This window comes from Mesitornis unicolor, unplaced genomic scaffold (assembly GCF_000695765.1).
Source record: "Mesitornis unicolor isolate BGI_N332 unplaced genomic scaffold, ASM69576v1 scaffold8887, whole genome shotgun sequence".
NCBI classification, from domain to species: Eukaryota; Metazoa; Chordata; class Aves; order Mesitornithiformes; family Mesitornithidae; genus Mesitornis; species Mesitornis unicolor.
In genome coordinates, this window is record NW_010197095.1 from 1 (window position 1) to 18,736 (window position 18,736).

General features: G+C 42.3%; 2 protein-coding genes across 2 annotated transcripts; one reads left to right on the forward strand and one right to left on the reverse strand.

Annotated features, from left to right (window-relative positions):
* Positions 1-69: 69 nt before the first annotated feature.
* Positions 70-3,364, forward strand: LOC104535285 (chromosome unknown open reading frame, human C19orf70). Its single transcript, XM_010188688.1, has 4 exons — positions 70-98; positions 1,241-1,397; positions 2,182-2,233; positions 3,267-3,364. The coding sequence occupies exons 1-4, from the start codon at positions 70-72 to the stop codon at positions 3,362-3,364; spliced, it is 336 nt and encodes a 111-aa protein (XP_010186990.1).
* Positions 3,365-8,101: 4,737 nt separating this feature from the next.
* On the reverse strand, positions 8,102-16,333 carry LOC104534172 (scaffold attachment factor B1-like; the record flags this gene model as incomplete). Its single annotated transcript, XM_010188689.1, has 13 exons — positions 8,102-8,464; positions 8,725-8,776; positions 8,903-9,015; positions 9,739-9,860; positions 10,825-10,867; positions 11,351-11,488; positions 11,754-12,047; positions 12,210-12,316; positions 12,712-12,803; positions 13,146-13,285; positions 14,164-14,240; positions 14,434-14,583; positions 16,233-16,333. Coding segments are annotated over 13 exons (1,556 nt in total), but the record flags the coding sequence as incomplete, so codon positions are not given.
* Positions 16,334-18,736: the final 2,403 nt, after the last annotated feature.

Genomic DNA, 18,736 nt, shown 5'->3' on the forward strand with positions numbered 1-18,736 from the left:
CCTGCCCACGTGACTAGGTCCCGAAGGTCCCCGCGGCGCGCGGCTGAGGGCGCTGTGCCTGCAGACGCCATGGTTGCCGGGCTCTTCCCCGCCCTTAGGTGAGTCCTTGCGCCGCGCACCTCTGCCTGGAGAGCGTGGCCTGAGTGGTCGCTTGCCCACCGCATACCCCTCTGCTGCCGCTGTCGCCGCGGCCCGCCGCGCTTCCGACTCTTCCGGGCTTGTTTTCAGGGCCCTGGCCGGCCCTGCTGGTCTGGCGGCGCCCGGTCTTGGCTGCGCCCTTGACCTCAGCTGTCCCTATGCCAGGCTTAACCTCCATCCGTCAGCTTCTTTGTGTGTCCCCAGCTGCCTGGCAGGAGTCTGGTGGTTTTCTCTTGGCGAGCACGAATACGTAAAACAAAACCGGCGAATGACACCCAAGGACGTTTGTTTGCCGAGGGAACACTTTCAGACCTGAAAGCCCAGACTTTCAGACCAGAGAGCCCACTCAAAGGGAGAAGGTGTGGAAGGGTGTTTTTGGGAGCGAGTAGTAAATCTTTAACAGGGTTTTCCCCTAAAATACTTGTGAATACGTGGATTTAAATACTGATCCTCTCTTGCATCTCTCAGTGGCTGTATCTGTCATGTAGGTTATGAGTTGCTTGTTTTTTTTTCTAGGTGTGCAATAGCTTTGTGGGTTTTTAAAGTTTCTTTTAAAGGTTTTTTTTCTGCCCTGTGAATTTGAAAAAGTTAGTCTCCTCAGATGTCTTATCTATAATGAAAAAGTAAATAAAGGTCACAGAATGTTAGGAGTTGGAAGGGACCTCGAAAGCTCATCCACTCCAACCCCTGCCAGAGCAGGATCACCCAGACCAGGTCACACAGGAACACGGCCAGGCGGGTTTTGAATGTCTGCAGAGAAGGAGACTCCACAACCTCTCTGGGCAGCCTGGGCCATGCTCTGGCACCATCACAGTAAAAAAAGCTTTTCGTTATGTTCAGGTTGAACCTCCTGTGCTCCAGCTGCTCCCATTTCCCCTTGTCCAATCATTTGACATCACAGAGAAGAGCCTGGCTCCCTCCTGACACTCACACATTTGACTCAAGTCAAATATTCTTTTCCTGTCTTCCATTTTGCAGATAGAGTATTGTGACCGTCAGATTTCTTTAGCAATACCTTCCCTTTGACGATCACAGTCTACTAAGAGAGATGCATTGATAGTCATAACATGAACTGAACTGTTGCTGCTTTTGATTCTTTCAGGTTTGTCATCAAAGGAAGCCTGGCCGGAGCTGCTGTATATGTGGCATATGATCAGGGGCTGCTGGGCAGTGGCACTCAAGGTGCTGAAGCCCTCAGGAAAGCTCAAGCAGCACTCCCTCCAGCTATCCAGGAGTGGACAAGTTACATAGGCTGGGAGGTAAGGACTGCGCAGATGAACACAGTCAGCAAAACAAACGCATCCTGTAAATGAGGAGGAGAAGACATTGGGTTGATATTCTGGTTCTAGTGGTGCTGGCAGGAGTTTTGCTATTGAAACTGGATTTCACATTGAGAATATTTTGAAGACCATTGAAATGGAAGTAGGATAAAATTTTAAGTTTAGGGGAGAGACATTGCTCACAGATGTTATTTCAAGGGAGAAGGGGTAACTGGCCTCTGCAGTGTTAAGAAGGGGATTGCAGACATGCTCTGGGAGATATTTCACTATGTAGTGGTATTCCTAAGCTTCTTTTGAAGGCTCCTACATGCTATTAAAAAATTAGTGAAAAGATTCTCTACCCAGTTTCTCGAGCTGCTGACAGTTCATCAGGTTGAAACTAAATTGCCTGAAGAGTCCCTTCTCTTTGAGTAATTCTTAATTTTTAAAATCCCCAGAAAATGAGAAGCCTTTGCTGAAAGTGTGAAAAGCATTTTTCATGTTGGACACTATTCTGAACTAATTGGTAAGCACGCAGACATGGAGATGATTTTTGAGGAGGACTCAAATGATAAGTACTATCTTCTGCCCCTACTTTATACTGGGGGAAAGAGCAAAGTCCAGGCTTTAAGCCTCATGTGTGATTCCTTCTGAGACTTAGGGAGGGTAGGCACCTAAATATCTTTGAGACCTGAGGTCAAGAGGCTTCTCCAAGGTGGTGTGAATCCTGTTATAAGTGAAACCCCTCAAGTGCTGATACTTTTATCTCTCTTTCTCTTTGTAGCTCCCACCCACTCCAAAATTTGACTTTTCCCCCTCTGATTCCTGGAATAAAGGTAAACTAACTTGTCACCAAGCTATGAAAGGAGCAAAGGGCCAAGAGTGATGTTGCTTACACCAGTCTTGTTTCAATACTGTCCTCCAAAATTGAATGTTGGGGAAGGAGGTGATAGATGTTACAGTCTGGTGGAAGGAGCATTGGGACTGGGACTAAGGAAGCATATTCTGCTCTAGGTTTTATTGCTAGCACACTGAGTGACTTTGGACTTAATTTCTTGTTGTTCCAACTGTGAAATAAGGAGAATGTGTGCCCATAAAGCTCTCTGCCTTTTCTAACCAGAGGAGCTGGTGTGTTTTTACCTACAGAGCTTGGTGCCCACCTGTGCCCCAAGACAGGCATGCCTACGTATCCTAGAATCAAAGATTGAATGTTTCTGTGAAGTGTCTGGGGAGGCCTGTGACCCCCCCCAGTAAATAGATAAAGAGTTTATGCACTGGTGAGTTCGTCAACACTGGCAGTGAGCAGGGAAACGAGAGCATAAAGATAACTCATTCTTAAGAAAGGTGAGCCTTTGGTTAAAGACTGAAGAGTTTATAAACTCTTCAGATGGTAGTATGTCTGAACTCAGCCTCTGACTTTTCATGAGGGATGAGGATCCCCATTATTGCTGGAATTGTAGAGCTCTTGTTTGAAGACCAAAGCATTTCATAAATACCTAATTTGTTGTTTTTATGGTGCTGCAAGAAGTCTTCATGTAATTGTGGGGAAACATGGTCCACATCACCTGTGGAGTCTGTGGCAAGGCCAGAAATAAAATGGAACTTAGCTCAGTGCTTTGTTTCAGTCTTGTAATTGTCTATGCCTTATACTGGTCTTGGAAGCTGGAATTTCTGTGTCACAAATGCTACTGAGACAATAAAGCTGTACTTGAAACAAGGATCATTCGGGCCTCAGTGTGTTTGGAAGCTTCTGAGAGTGAGCTAGATTTTTGTCAATGTTTAAAGAGATCTGCAATGCTAGAATAATATTAAGAAATTTGGCTTGAATTATGCTCTTCTTGAGATAATTCTTCTCTGCTTTCCTTGCAGGAGTGCAGACAGTCGTGTCTGCCTTGTCTGTAGCTCCCACCAGGGCCTGTGAATATGCTGTGGAAGGCTGGAAGCATGTGAAAAATCTTGTCAAATGAACGTGTTCTCCAGTGTTCATGATTCTCTCCATCCTGTGTTGTCTTTGGGATGATGCATAGTCCATCCTCCTACACGGCAGCTCAGCCATGAGCTGCAATAAAAGACTTTGGAACTTCCATTTGTATTTGGGTTGGTTTCGGCAATAGGGACTGCAATAATTGCTTTCTGTCACCAGTGATCAGAGGCTTCATTACAGCTGATCCATGATCTCCACTGAGTTGATGGCCATATGCTGAGGTATAGCCCCTGTTCTAAAGCTGCCAAGCTTGCTAACTAAACAGATTATTCTGAAGCTGAATTAATCTTGAAGGTAAATGCCATCTAATTCAAAACAAGGCAACAAGAGTTAAAAATAAATGGAAGATAACAGTACAAGATGTCTTTAAAAGACAGAGTGCCTTTGTCAGACAAAGAGCGCATTATTGATGTGAAAGCTGCTTCCCAGTGGTCTGTGATTTGTCACACCACTGGAAGTAGCTATTACTAGTTGCAATACTTAGTGTTGATGTCAGTGTGCAATAGAAGGGAGTTAAGTCTGTGATGCAAAACTGTTAGCAAGTCATAGGAAGCTTTAACCCCCCCCTAGTCTTTTTGGCCTGTTTTTAGTACCCGAGCTCAAATGGCAAAATCGCAGCACACTAACTTTTCCAGCAACTGATCCAAATATATCCTTGGATGCATAGTCAGCCAGTAGCACTGTCAAATTTACACCTGTGTCTGAATTCTCAGCTGCACAGCATAGGTTATTTGGAGGCGAGGGTTTAGATTTTAAATTTTACCAGCTAAAACTAAGTGGATTCAGTTTGTCTCTTGACTGGAAAATCTGTCTGCTGGCTTATTTAATGCCTGTAAAATAGGGCTGGAAGTACCTTTAGGATACTGACACCTCTGTGTGTAAAGCTGAGCAAGACAGAGAATGGAAATGGGAAGAGAGTCCCCATGGAAGGGAGAACGAGGCTGACGGATTTCTGACTTCATCTAAACCTAGTGACCCAGTGAAGACTTAGGCAGAGGTAGCTCAGGAACAGAGTCCATTGAGTGCGACAGTGTCTTTGTGTATTACAAGTTCTTTGCAAAGAATGATGCTACTCTGCAGCTGAGCTATAAGCAAATACATGAACATGAGCTCAACTCAGAGCTGGCCACTGAATAACTCTGCAATCTGCATGGACATTTTTTCATGTCCTTATTTTTTGAATGCCTAGAGACTTCAATGCATATCTTTTTGAATGCCTACTGAACTTTCTGCTATTTTTTTTAACAGAAACCTTGTTTGCTGGTAAAAAAAAATACAAAATGGGAGACTGGAAGGGAGGTTCCTCGAAAGCAAGAATATTCTATTGCTATCTCTTCTTCCACAGGAGGATAGCTCCTCTGAAGAGGAGGAGCAGCAAGGATTACTTCTCACTTCCTTGCCAAAATATGAGTAGGTCCAGAATATGCTGAAAGTAACAGCTAGCTGGCAAATCAACAAAAGAAATAGGGTAAATTTCACCTGGAAGGGACCATCATGAACATGTAACCGAGTACCAAGGACATACGGAGAAGAACCAGAGTTAGCAGTGAGAAAATGATCAGTTTTCAGTCACAGCCAAGGCATAGATAAGGAGCACTGATGGCCTAGAGGGCATTAGTACTGTAACATGGCGTCACAGATTTATTACGTATTTTTAACCCTTTGCAATGGGCTTGTGGCGTGAGGTTGCAGAGGTCATTATGACATGGTGTGGCGTCACTATGAATCTGTTCCCTCTTCAGAGGAAGCATCTGTGCGTATATTGGATGAGGAGTTGTAAACACACAGCTTGTAACCTCTCTGTCCTCAGGTCTGTGTCCCAGAGCTGCTGGTCATGCTTCCAAAACTAGGAAGAGAGGTTGTCCTTCATGCTGACACCAGAGGCAGCATTTCTCCCACACTAATGTGCTAACACAGTTGCATTTTTCTAGTCTGCTAGTCACAGAATGAGCCAAGACACAGCTGCAGGATGGGAAATAGGAGCAGTAGGGATCAGTGCTTACTTAGATTAGGAAGCAGACTTAAAACACAAGAAGTATTTGCAGGGGTTTTGTTTCCTTTTTTAAACAAAGGGTTATATGATGAAACTTACTGCCAAGAGAATTGGAGGATTTGGCGAGGGTATAAATAGTTTTAAAAGTGCTTAAGTTAATTCCTGGAGGATGGGTCCATCTTAAACCTAATGGTCCAGATGGAAGCTACAGCTCATTAAATCTTGGGAGTACCAGACAGCAGGAGTTTATCACTTGATGAAGAATTGCTTTACACTCACCCTGGTCCAGCATGGTTTTCTTTATGGACATGCATCTAAAAGAGAAATAATACTGAATGGGAAGGACTTTTTCGTCTGACCCAGTACATCTATGCTCCTCTTACTACAGCTCAATGACAATGTGGACCTTTGATAAGGAACTGATCCTGTCATGTAATTGCTTGGTTTAAGTAGAATGTTTTGCCGAGTCTAGTGTGTGACCTATAGAAATAATTGGAGGTAAGACAGGGTGCTAATTGGATTCCATTGCTGAGCAGGCAGAGTGGCAGTGTAGAAACTGACTTGTTAAAATAGTACCTGTGCTGCAGCTCACAGAATCACTGAGCTTGGAAGCGACCGCCTGAGATAATCTAGTTCAACCTCTGTGCTCGAGCAAGGTCAAGTAGACCAGGTTGCCCAGGACCATGTCCAGCCAGATTTTGAATGTCTCAAAAGATGCAGACTCCACAACCTCTCTGGACAGCCTATACCACTGTTTGCCTGCCCTCGTAGTAAAGAAGTGTTTTGTTTGGCTCACCCAGTACCTTTGCTGTTTCTGAACATGACAACATTGGATACTGCGAATGTGGCCTGGCACCACTACAGCAAACAGGTCTCACAAAAAAAGCTGGCATTAGCGGGTAGGTCTAAAAACTCCCCAGTGCATTTTGTAGGTGTGTACGCTATTTTTGCATAAGTATCCAGTCCTCCTTTCCACTTTTTTTCCTCACAGATGTTTTATAATAATGACTTTCACAGGCTACCTTTTGCTGTCACCAGTTATCACAGAATCACAGAATCACTCGGTTGGAAAAGACCTCCGAGATCATCACGTCCAACCGTTCCTGTCTACCCCCTAAACTATGGTACCTCGTCTACCTGCTCTTTAAATACATCCAGGGATGGTGACTCCACCACCTCCCTGGGCAGCCTGTTCCAGCTTCTGACGACCCTCTCAGTAAAGAACTTCCTCCTTATCTCTAACCTGAACCTCCCTTGGCACAGCTTGGTGCCGTTTCCCCTTGTTCTATCCCCCATCACCTGGGAGAAGAGACCAGCACCCACCTCTCCACAACCTCCCTTGAGGCAGTTGGAGGTGGTGATGAGGTCTCCCCTCAGCCTTCTCTTCTCCAGGCTAAACAAGCCCAGTTCCCTCAGCCGCTCCTCATCAGGCTTGTTCTCCAGAGCCCTCCCCATCCTTGTGGCTCTGCTCTGAACACGCTCCAGAATCTCAACATCCTTCTTCTAGTGAGGGGCCCAGAACTGAACACAGCACTCGAGGTGCGGCCTCACCAGTGCCAAGTACAGGGGGATGATCACCTCCCTGGACCTGCTGGTCACAGTGTTTTTAATACAGGTTTTATCTTGCTTTTTTATCAAGTATTCTGGCTGTCTCTAGTGGACCTGGCCTACAGAAAGAAAGTTTACATCTGCCAGCACTGTGGTGTTACACAGGATTATGGGATGCTTCCATCCTCCAAACTTACTGATACCTTTTCAAGCCCTTAGTATCTCTGGCTTCACATGGATAGGAAAAAAAAAAAAAGGACACCCCCCGAAAAAATCCAAAAAACAACCCAGCAGTAACCAGAGTGATGCAACCTGTAGTGGGTATTCTGAGGTTCTGCTACAGTTGGGTCACACTGTCTCTATCCAGAGTTTATTTGGACCTAGGGAATAGAAGGCATCCCTTTAGCTTTGTCTCCACCTATGCTGTGTGGATTTTTTGATAGCCCATAGAATCTTTGCACCAGGCAAAAACAAACCCAAACCCCACAGACAAAAAAAATCCCGTCCCACAACCTCAAAATGAGGATCTGTTCGATCGTTTCCGTGCACTGGATTTAATAAAGACTGGTCAGGTTTCGGGGCCACTGACCGGGTGTCAAGGTTTACGTGAACGACTCCTGTTGTGTCAGCAGCGTGCCTGTGGTCAGTGCGGCCATCTAGCGGAATCGGAGGGAAATGCAGCTCAATTATCAATTATCATTGTGGGAAAAGCACCTTCATCTGAAAGCAAGTATGGTTTTTCATCATAATGATAGGATAATGATATAATGATAGGATAATGATATGATAATAGTGGCTCCAGTTGGATTGGTTGGTTGTTTCCCCCTCCTCCCATCATGGTGGTCAAAAAGGTTCATTTCTCAGAATAACTGCCTCCCTCGGTGATGAAATGCTGTCCTGTTGCCATCAGTCTCTACAGAGGTTGTTGATGCAGTGGTCCAGGTCATAGGCATGACTTTTTCAAATCCTCCAAAATCCTTACATAGTGGAATAGGAGATGGCAATGTTCCTTGTGCTTATAAATGACTTTGTGGGGCTGTATTTCTGGAAGCTGTGTGCTACTTAAAGTGCGAAGGGACGCTGGTAAGGCATTTTGATACTTCATCTGTCAAAAAAAGTTACATGGTTCAACATAGAGCTGAATAAATTAGTTTTCCAGGAAATGCTGAAACAAAGCAATTAACTGTAAACTGGCGTTTATTTATGGAAAATGGAATGCTTCATTAACAAACATTTCAAATGGGATATGAACAACACATTACAAAACAGATGAGTTCACATTGTATTGAATGACGTAATATGGCAGCAGCTTAAAAAAAAATTACACAGATAGGAGCCCGTAGGTTACAATTAATGGTAACCCTGGGTAACAGATTAATTTCAGTTGCCATCTTGCATTAAAAATTAAAACACATTCAGTAGCGACGATTGAAACGAGGATCATTAGGTCTGTTTGCTCTCTCCTGGCCAACAAATCCTTCTTGCATTCCTCCTCCGTGCATCATCTGACTTTGGTTGCCACCTTGCATGAAACCTCCTCGCCTAGAAAGTGATTCAGACATTTCAGTTTTCTCTCGTGACTCTGGCAGTTAGGTCGATACAATGGGTGTTCTTCTAAAACTCTGTGAGATTTTTTCCACTCTTCAGTAAGATGCACTACAACTGGGGAAATATTTTATTATTCCTTGACATTTAAATAACAAATCAAACTGATGCTCCCTTAAAACGTTTCTTTGGCCAATTTAAATTGAAGAGACACCCATTATAAAAGGGAAACACTTTGCTCTTTTTAAAGTTCTTACCCTGACATGCCTCCACGATGCATCACGTGGCCAGGTCTGCCTCTACCTCCACCTAAAAAAAGTTCAAATGCTTCCTTTATATCCACAATAACAGTTTTCCTTCATCTCCAAGGGCAATAGTGTCTGCGTTTTCAGCTTCAGGTAACGCAAGTAGTGAGCTGTTGTGTAAGCAGCATACCTTGCCATCTCTCATGATCCCGTCCTATCATTCCTCCATCCACGCTGCTCTGCCATGAACGATCTTGATGTCCTTCAAACTTTCGACTGTGATCTCCCCAGTCACGGCCATCCCTGCGAAAGTTTGGAATTCACACCTTCTCACATTAGCCAGAGCACACAACACAGATTCAAGTGAAAAACTAAGTCACAAACTTAAATACTGTACCAAGGCATATGTACATCTTGTATTTATATTGCTGTTAAGTCAAATCTCAGTAATAAACCTTATGTTCAGTCCAACCAACGTGACAAGAAAGGTTTTCTTAATCTGGTTTATCCTACATCGATGTCCCAGGTTACTCCAGACATTCTAGCTGCTTGTTTTGACCACTCAATTTCTTTTTGCTGTTTTCTGTAGGCTGGCTTACTCATAGGACTTAAAAACACAACACAAATCCTCAAAACACACCCCATGGCCCTCACTCTGAAACCATTTTATTAACTTGTTTTCCTTTCAAAGGGCTTCCAACAACTAGAAACTGGGGAAGAACCACTACCCTGAAAACATCAAATTTTGAGAGAAATGTCAGGTAAAATTCATTTGAAACAAGACTTTCAGATGTGAAGTTACTAAAAAAAGATATATTAAAAACGAATGCCAAGACGCATGTTTTGATGCACAAGGCAAGCTAAAAGAACTACTCATTTGTGGTCCATCCAACGGAGGACAGATTCAGGGGTGAAAGTTGGAAAAAAAGAAACAAATTTCACTTCCAAAAAACTGCATCGCATTTTTGCATACTGAAATATTCCTTAGATGCACAAGCAAAAATACTTCCAGTGAAGCGTACTAACCGTGACTGGGGGGGTATCCCTCTACTTTCACTCATTCTTCTGTCAGATCCATAGCTACCCCAACTTTCCCGAGAGTCTCGTGAATGACGGTCAGGTCCTCCATGGCGCTCATCTGGATAGTGCTAAAAGGCAAAGAACGCTTACAGGACTGCCCAAACCAGACTTTTTAATTGTCTGAAGTTGCTCAGCCTAAATTACTCAATCTCAGAATCATTTAGGATGGAAAAGACCTCCTTTGGTCATCGAGATGGGGACGAGTGGCTGGAAAGGACCTGGGGGTCCTGGTGGCCAGCAGGATGACCATGAGCCAGCACTGTGCCCTTGAGCCAAGAAGGCCAATGGCATCCTGGGGTGTATCAGAAGGGGTGGTTGTAGGGCAGAGAGGTTCTCCTGCCCCTCTGCTCTGCCCTGGTCAGACCACATCTGGAATATTGCGTCCAGTTCAGGACAGTTCCCCCTCAGTTCAAGGGGGACAGGGAATTGCTTGAAAGAGTCCAGCACAGTCCTGGTTTCAGCTGGGATAGAGTTAAATTTCTCCCTAGTAGCTGGTACTGTTTTGGATTTAGGAGAATAATGTTGATAGCACACTGATGTTTCAGCTATTGCTGAGCAGCACTTTAAGTCAAGTACTTTTCAGCATCTCATACTGCCCTGCAAGCGAGAAGGCTAGGGGTGAATGAGAGGCTGGGAGGGTACACAGTCAGGACAGCTTACCCAAACTGGCCAAAGGATCTCATGTATGATGTCGTGCTGAACATGCTGACCAATAAAGCTGGAGGAATTTAGCCAGGGGGTGGCAGTGGCTGCTCAGGGACTGGCTGGGCATCAGTCAGTGGGTGGTGAGCAATTGTATTGTGCATCACTTATTTTTTTAAAAAAATATTTATTTTATCTTCCTTTTCTGTCCAATTAAACTGTCTTTATCTCAACCCACAAGTTTTACCTTTTTCTAATTCTCTTTCTCCATCCCACTGTGGGTAAGGAGTGAGCAAACAGCTGTGCACTGTTTAGCTGCCAGCCAACTTAAGCCACAACACAAGGTTATAAGAAATTAAGAAGTTTCAGTAGCTTTATAAAGCAACTCACTTGTCCATCCCGGTCGCCCATCATTGTCCTTGATCCATCTCTCCTACAAACAGACAATTAAAATCAGACTGTGGTAGTGAAACAAATAACAGTCTATAAATATCTACCTATGTAACAACACAGATAAAAAATCTTGCTTCCATGTGGTATCAATATTATCTACAAAAGGTATAAACAGATGGAACATTTGGAAACCGTGACACATTTTGGATTCCTGGAAAACCTAGTTAGTCCTGAGGTACAAACGAGAATGTTCTCGTTAAGATGCTAGGTGTCTAGAATATTATTTAGAAATTTTTCAGAATCCTACAAATGTGTGAAACAGCATTGCAAGCCTGCAATGGGAGGCTTAACTCATGGCACAGCACAGATCTCTTCATGGTTATAATGGAAAAAGTCCACAGCCACTAAGCCACATTTAAAAAATAAAATGCAAACCAAACACACAGTAAAGGCAGCAAAATGTGACATTAAAGACATTTTTGTCCTTTGATTTCAGGCAACATGCCAGAGGTAAGACAACAACCTGTCTATTGAATGGTCTTGGTAACGGCCACGATCCCTGTGATCAAAGTCGTGGAAACGATCCTGGCGACTGAAGTCTGAATGGTACCTATCATTCATCGTCATGCGTTTTGCCTCTGGCCAGTAAGGATCATCTCTCCTAAAAGAAAGAACATACTCATTTCAGTCAAGATAATAACTTTTGCTATTGTTCCCTCCTTCCAAACTGTGCAAACCAGAAGGGTAATTAAGTTCAAAAGGGAGTTGAAAAGTGTCAGAGAGGATAGTTTGGGGTTATAAACATAATCACCTCAATGCAATCAACAACTGCTGATCAATGGAAGCTGAGAGCACATGGATAGCTTTTCATGGCACAGGCCGATAAGACAAAATCTGGCAGCATCATTTGTATCTGCTGTCCTCACCTGCCATCAATGTCATATGGTCTCCTCATTGCAGATCGACGTTCTTGTTCGTAGCGCAGCTGCTCATGCTGGCGTCGCAGCTCTTCTCTTTCTCGCTGAATGCGATCCTGTTCTCTCCTCCTTTCATGCTCTATGTGCATTCGTTCTCTTTCCAGTCTTTCTCTTTCCATCCGTTCTCGTTCAAGACGCTGCCTTTCAATTTCCAGTCTCTCACGAGCGATCTCAAGCCTCTCCCTTTCCTGTCGTTCCCGGATGGTCTGCAGGTGTTGCTGTCTCTCCCGACGCTCACGTGTGCTATTTTAAACAGAGGGGCGGGGGAAAAAAAACAAACAAAAAACCACCACGTAAATCCCCCCTCTTTATTTTTTTAGTCATTTTAATAACAAATAAAACCCATTTCCATTCCTGGGGGGAGGAAGGGGGGAAATAATTAAACAATTTTGCTGTTGCTCTTACCGGCGCTGCTCTGCCTCCCTCATTTTTCGCTGTGCTTTTATTTTGTCAAATGGCACAATGCCTTGTCTCTCTCTGCTCTCTGATTTGCGATCCTGGCTCTTAATGCTCTGCATTTAATATTGAAGTAGAGAAACTTTAATAGAGTATGTTCATAAAAGGACAACTATCACCAACAGTACTCTGAGCTCTGTTTCCATTCATACGTATCACGTCTCCACATTTTTTAAAAAATCTGTTCTTTTTTGAACATTCCAGACACACCATTGATTAACACAGTGATACTTACTTTCCCACATCTGTCTGGCAGGATGTCATTGCTCGGTATGGCATCAGCCGTACTAGAAGTACGTTACCAATTAAGATCTAAATCCACATTACAGAAACTATTTGGACAAATTGGTTAAGACAAGCATGGGCTGGTTACGTGTTGCTTGGCAGGATTCAGTATTTGTTTCTAAGGAAAACTGACACACAACGCTCCCTGTGCAGAAACATTACTTACTCTGTCTTTTGATGTAGTCGATGTTTTCACACTAATAACGGGCTCTCCTTTGGATTTATCCATTACCACTGTTCTCTCTGTTGCTTTACTTCCTAAATAAATTGGAGGTTGAAGTGAAAGAGATGGAAAAAACAATCAAACGACGTAACCTACACCACTCACTGCTATACCTGAAATTATGGTCTCTGAAATGTGAAAACGAGCATTTAACCCCTCTCTTCAAAAGTAATCTTTTCACCACACCTACTTCAGGTGCTTCTGTTAAGGATGACACAATGTCAGACACATTCCCCCTCCATCTCTTTATACCCTCTGGATTTCCAACTAAGAACCAGAAATAATTCCAGAATATTGGCAGTTCTTTGGAAAAAACTATGTGTAATTATTCGTACTTCACCGTATCTTTTGCTCTATGAAAAGAACAGCCAAATTACCTGACTTAATAGTTTTAAGTTGATCTGACGAACCAGACTTCAGTTCATCTTTATCTTTTTTTTCCTTTTCATCTTTGTCTTCTGTCTTTTTAGGATCATCTTTTTGGTCAGACTTCTCATCCCTTTTAACACTGCCAGGTCTGCAGACAGATAGTGACAGAGATGAGACTAATGCAGAGTAAGAGAAAAGAAAATTAAAGGAGAATGCACAGTAACAAAGTAGAATTCTGACTGATGACAGTCATCATCAGATTTCCACAGATTTCCTTCAACGACCATAAAACAGATAACCAGACCATGCTGTGCAGTTGCCATGAAAACTTGGCTGTGATGTGGCTATCTCAACTGGAAACAGGAACAAAAATTCACACCACGATGTGCTCAATGCCCACACAACATGACAATTATGAAGAGCCAATGTGAAACCTTTTTGTCAAGCGACTAGGTGAAATAAAGGCAAAAGCTTCTCAGCAAATACCAGAGAATAATAATAATAGGAGTTATGCCTCAAGAAGATAATTAAAGCAAAGGACTCAATGTCTTTTTCAGCTACTTTCAGTATTGCTAGAAAGAAAAAGCAGAGTGTTGAAGTATTCTGGAAAGAGGACCTTGGACAACTGATCTTTAACTGTTTGTGAGCACAGCAACATGAGAAAGCCCTATTCCAATGATAGAAAAAATTAACAAGGCAACAGTGACATTCTCAAATGGCCTTTCTACAGAATTATGATATGAAAGCATCACAATCTTTACTAAAACCCAAACATAACCAAATTAAAAGGTATGCTTGAAAATGCAACATTCCAATGCCTACCCTAAAGCACGTAACAGAAATGTGTCGTTAGGCACTGAACATCAACAGGAGTTGATCTTGTAGTAGAAGCTGGAAAAGTGGATCTATGGCCCCTTCTGAATGTTTGCTACAGAAATTGTCACTAACTTTGTTTTTCCTAACAAATCAACACAGACTGAAGAACAGCAAAACACCTTTTCACAGAGAAATGCTGCAAAACAGTACCTCTCACTGTCTGTTTCTTTCTTTACTTCATTCTCCTTTTTCTCACTTGGCTTCTTCCCAGCAGGTTCATTTTTTGCCTGAAATTTCACACAGAATATTACGAGTTGGAAGGGACCTCAAAAGCTCATCCAGTCTAACCCCCCTGCCAGAGCAGGATCACCCAGACCAGGTTACGCAGGAATTTTTTTTGCACGTCATCAGCTGAGAATGTGGTCTTGATCATCTGTACAGTCTGATGGCAAAGGAATGTCTTTGAGGATCAGTACTCACTTTTTCTACAGAAATTATTTTCCCATGTAACTCTGTTTTGTGGAGGTGAGTAATACACTTTGTTGCCTCCTCAGCTGTAGACATCGTAACAAAGCCGTAACAGCGAGCACCAGGACTGCGAGCATTGGTGACCACTTTTGCACCTACCACCTTTCCAAAAGAAAGAGGCGTTACTCACTGTAACAAATGCCCACCATTTAACAGCAAAAGTACAAGCTTAATTTCTACTGTTTTATTCCTGACCATCATCATTCAGGAAACTTCTATTTGTAAGAGACTAACAAATACAAAAGCACCATTGCTTAGAGCCAATCATGCTTCTGTTGCCAGCGCAATGCTGCAGAAGCTGAACCAATAGATGGGAGCCAAAGACTGAATTCTACCCTGAAGAAAGCTCATAAAAGAAAAAAAATTAAATCAACATCATTTTGCTTAAGTGAGTAAAAGCCTAATAAAAATTTTAAGCTAATTTCCACCCACACACTAATGCTTTCTCAACTGTTAAGTCCCATTTACCCTCAAAAAATGTTGTCATGTCACTGCTAAAAGGCTGACCCACACTGTTTTCAGAAATGGTGCTTACTTGTGCTCACGTATTCAGTACAGCTCACGTTTTCACCACAGAAATCAATCTATTTCACAGAAGTGTCATATTTTGAAGTACAGCTGAATAAAAAACCATACTTCTGAGCACTTTATTTATTGCAGATCTACATCTACTTCTGGGAAACTTCTAATACTCCAAAGTAACAGTAATTTTATTTAAATGACTAAACACTATCATGGCATCTAAGTAGAGGCAAATACTAGGTTGGCTGTCACATAGTTTTAAACTACGATTAAATTGTGGTACATCCCTATGATCAACGTTCCAGGTTACCAGACAGAATTCTGAACAAATAAATGGCAGGAAAGTATTGCATTTTTACTGTGACGAGGAACGTTAAAGAGGTTTTAGAGCAGTCTCACGACTTTGAGACAAACTCAAAGCTGTGCTACGCTTAATCCATTTTTGTACCTATCGTAAAGTCACATTTCTAGTGAAGTTCTAGAGTACTCTCATTAGTTAAACACTCAATAGCAGATTGCTAGCGCACACAGTTTCCTTTTAGTACAATGTGCTGACGGTCATCTTTAAACAGGCTTCAAAGATCTGACAAAAAATCCTTACTGATGTCTGTGAGACCAGTCTTGTACTAAGCTACCTCTTTCCATTTCCCCACTGGCAGGTAGATTTAACTTGCCATTTTGTCTGTATTTAACAACAACCGCAGGAGAACTCCACACACAAAACCAAAGCAAACAAAAAAACCTCCTCAAGCTACCGAAGTAAGTGCTTTCTAAAGCAACTACCAACTCTAGACAAAAATGAAACTGCGGGTACCAAGGTAATTCTTAAGATATTCCCCAATAATTATGTTTCAACACTTACTGCATGTTTTACTTAGTCCTAAGGGAATCTTTAATAAACAATAAGCAATATTAAATTTACTGTCAACTAGGAGTTCCCAACGGGTCAAGACACTACAGTGCAGCACAGGAGACAGAAGTACTGTGAACAACCACGGACGGTTTCAAATAAAGGAATGGAATTTTACTTTTGTTTGGAAGTGAGCGACAGAATAAAAAAGCAGTCATTCCCCGTGTACTTCTACTTTTTTTCCCCTTGATATCCCACAATATTTTTGGTATTTTGATTTTTCTCTTTCACTGGTATTTTCAGTGACAGGAGCTTACAAAGTTTTATTAAAGACAGTTTCAAGTGAAAAAACCCACACCAAGCACAAAACCCCCCTTACCTTCCCATATTTGCTAAACAGATTCTTCAAATCCGTAGCTCTGGTAGCAGAAGCCAGTCCACTCACCCAAAAGTTTCTACCAGAACTGCTAGCAGTGCGACCTAATTAGGAAAACAAACAAGACCAAAACATACCCAAAATCCTAATTATTTCAACAACTACTTCTCAATTAAAAAGGAGCAGTTCCACAAATGTTTTTATTTTTGAAAATCACAGAGCAAATTAAATGCAACACATAACATTCTGTCCCCGTGATTCACATTGCTGAAGGCAAGCAGTATTGCAAATCCAAAAACTTAAGATGGAACTACAACATTTGGTATGTGCAACAGAAATAGGTTATGTCATCCTTCTAGAAACTGGACTAGGGCATCTAACTGTGGCTCTTCAGAATGTGCCTGGATACATCCCAGCACCTCTACACTTACAGGAAAAGACAGAAGATCTAGATGCTAGAGTTGCAGTAACAGTGTCAGCATCCAAGTATGCTCGTGCCTTGACCTCTTTATCTCCCTGACTTCAAATGGATGATAGGATGCAGATTAACTGTACCTCTCAAGGAAAGACATTCACCACCAAGCAAGCAAGGAAATGTCTCTATTTCTGCCTACGCAGGTTGCACAGTTGGGGTATGAATCCTGTGACTTCAGTTAGAGGAGTCAGAAAAGACCTAGCTTTCTTTAACTATGCAAGAACTACAGTGCACCGATCCAATTTGGCATCTAAACCAGAAAGATAATTTCACAAATGCTTACATACTTCTGAAGTCTCAAAAAACAACATCTAGTGACTAAGTCTTTGAGCTGAACTCCAACTTTTAGTGTTTGCATTTCAGCATGAAGCACTTATGCAGGGACACTATTTCCAGTCTCTTCTGAAATGTCTTTACTGTCATTTTATCAGTCTTGGTAGTGTTCAGTTCCACAGGCTTCAATGAATCAAGTGAAGCAGGTTTCAGTCCAGTTACCTGCTTTCAATCGATCTTTTTCTTCCAGAACCTTTCTAAAACGCTATTTTATTTGGGTGTCTTTTCATCTCTTACTTCCTGATAATTTTTGTCATTGTCTTAAGCAAACAGTTTAGGACTAAGAACATTGTCGTTAATACCTATGCAGGTTCCCTAAGGAAGCATGCAATCATTTGTGCCAATCTCTAAAAAAACCCAACCCTAAAACCCAACCAACCAACCAAGAAACCCCAGGTCTTTTGTATAAAGGAGACCAAGTCTACACCTGTCATCTTCTAGTCTAAAGAACCGCATGGAAAAATGTGTGTCGTGTGTGCAAACACATGGGAGAGCCGTAGGCTTTGATGCTTTTCCTCTACATGCTTCCTCTAGAATTTTAAAACCATCACTGCAATTAGCACCAGCATCCTGGAGAAAGAGAAAAATGAGCACTTTCTTCTATTTTACTGATGATTTTTTAGATTATCTAAACGATATTAATGTTATTTCTGAATAAGCTTCAATCACTCTTAATATCTCCAGTCTCTGCCTTCCTGTAAGAATTAAAAGAGTTGCTCCTGCAATGGTACTGCAAGTCCAAGACAAAGAGACTGGGACTATAAAATCTTCTCTAACTCAGAAACTAGAATGATACAGGTATTGGGAGCAAACCCTCCATACTGCAGACAGCTTTCAGACGTGTGTAAACTGACTGCAAAGTCCATCAGACTTATGATCTCACACATTTATTTTTCTACACTCTTATTAATACAGCCTTCATAATGAATTCATGGAACATGGAAAACTCCTAATGTTAAATAAAATCCTTTCACAGAAGTGTGGAAATAGCAATGTATGAATCAGAACTGACTTGTATACAGTTCTGTACCTTTCTTCTGGCTCAACCGCTCTGCATGTGGAGAATGTAACATAATTAAGAAGCTACTTCTCCCCAGCGCTGCTTACTAAGCCAGAAAATGATTTAAACAAATGCTATAGGACACAGCACATCCTTTGGAGGAAGGTATGCAGAGGCAAGTTTGCTATCAGACACTCAAGTTCCTGAAGGCTGTTTTGAATGCAAACTTCAGGAAGGGTTTTCCCAGTCGACAAAAAGACACTCAAGTCCTTGGGCAAATGAGAGCATGTACAACACACTCCTTTAAATATTCTGAGAGACCCTAATGGAGCTGATGATGAGGTCCAATAGTTTGCACAGACAGATATAACCCCAGATCTTGGAAAAAGCAGCTGACAATGAGTTCAGTCTGTGTTGTAAATCCCAACTAAAAGCAAAGAAATTCTTTCCTGTGCAGTAAGCACACAGATCTCAGGCATTTCTTGCCTATTACAGAACTTGCTGGAACTTCCACGCTTACAGTGCTGAAGTACCAGCCTGCAGTATGTAAGAACATTAACAGTCAGTTCTAAATTTTCTGCCCTGGTCATGTGGGAGAGAAAGAGAGGTGGCGTGAGATGCAAAGACTCAGCAGCCTGACGCCCTGGTCATGTGGGAGAGGAAGAGACGTGGCGTGAGATGCAAAGACTCAGCAGCCTG

Bases quoted from the DNA above. Each gene is read 5' to 3' on its own strand.
- LOC104535285 (XM_010188688.1), top strand. From the start codon at position 70: ATGGTTGCCGGGCTCTTCCCCGCCCTTAG. The intron at 99-1,240 runs GTGAGTCCTTGC...TGATTCTTTCAG, and splicing joins GGGCTCTTCCCCGCCCTTAG to GTTTGTCATCAAAGGAAGCC. The intron at 2,234-3,266 runs GTAAACTAACTT...CTTTCCTTGCAG, and splicing joins CTCTGATTCCTGGAATAAAG to GAGTGCAGACAGTCGTGTCT.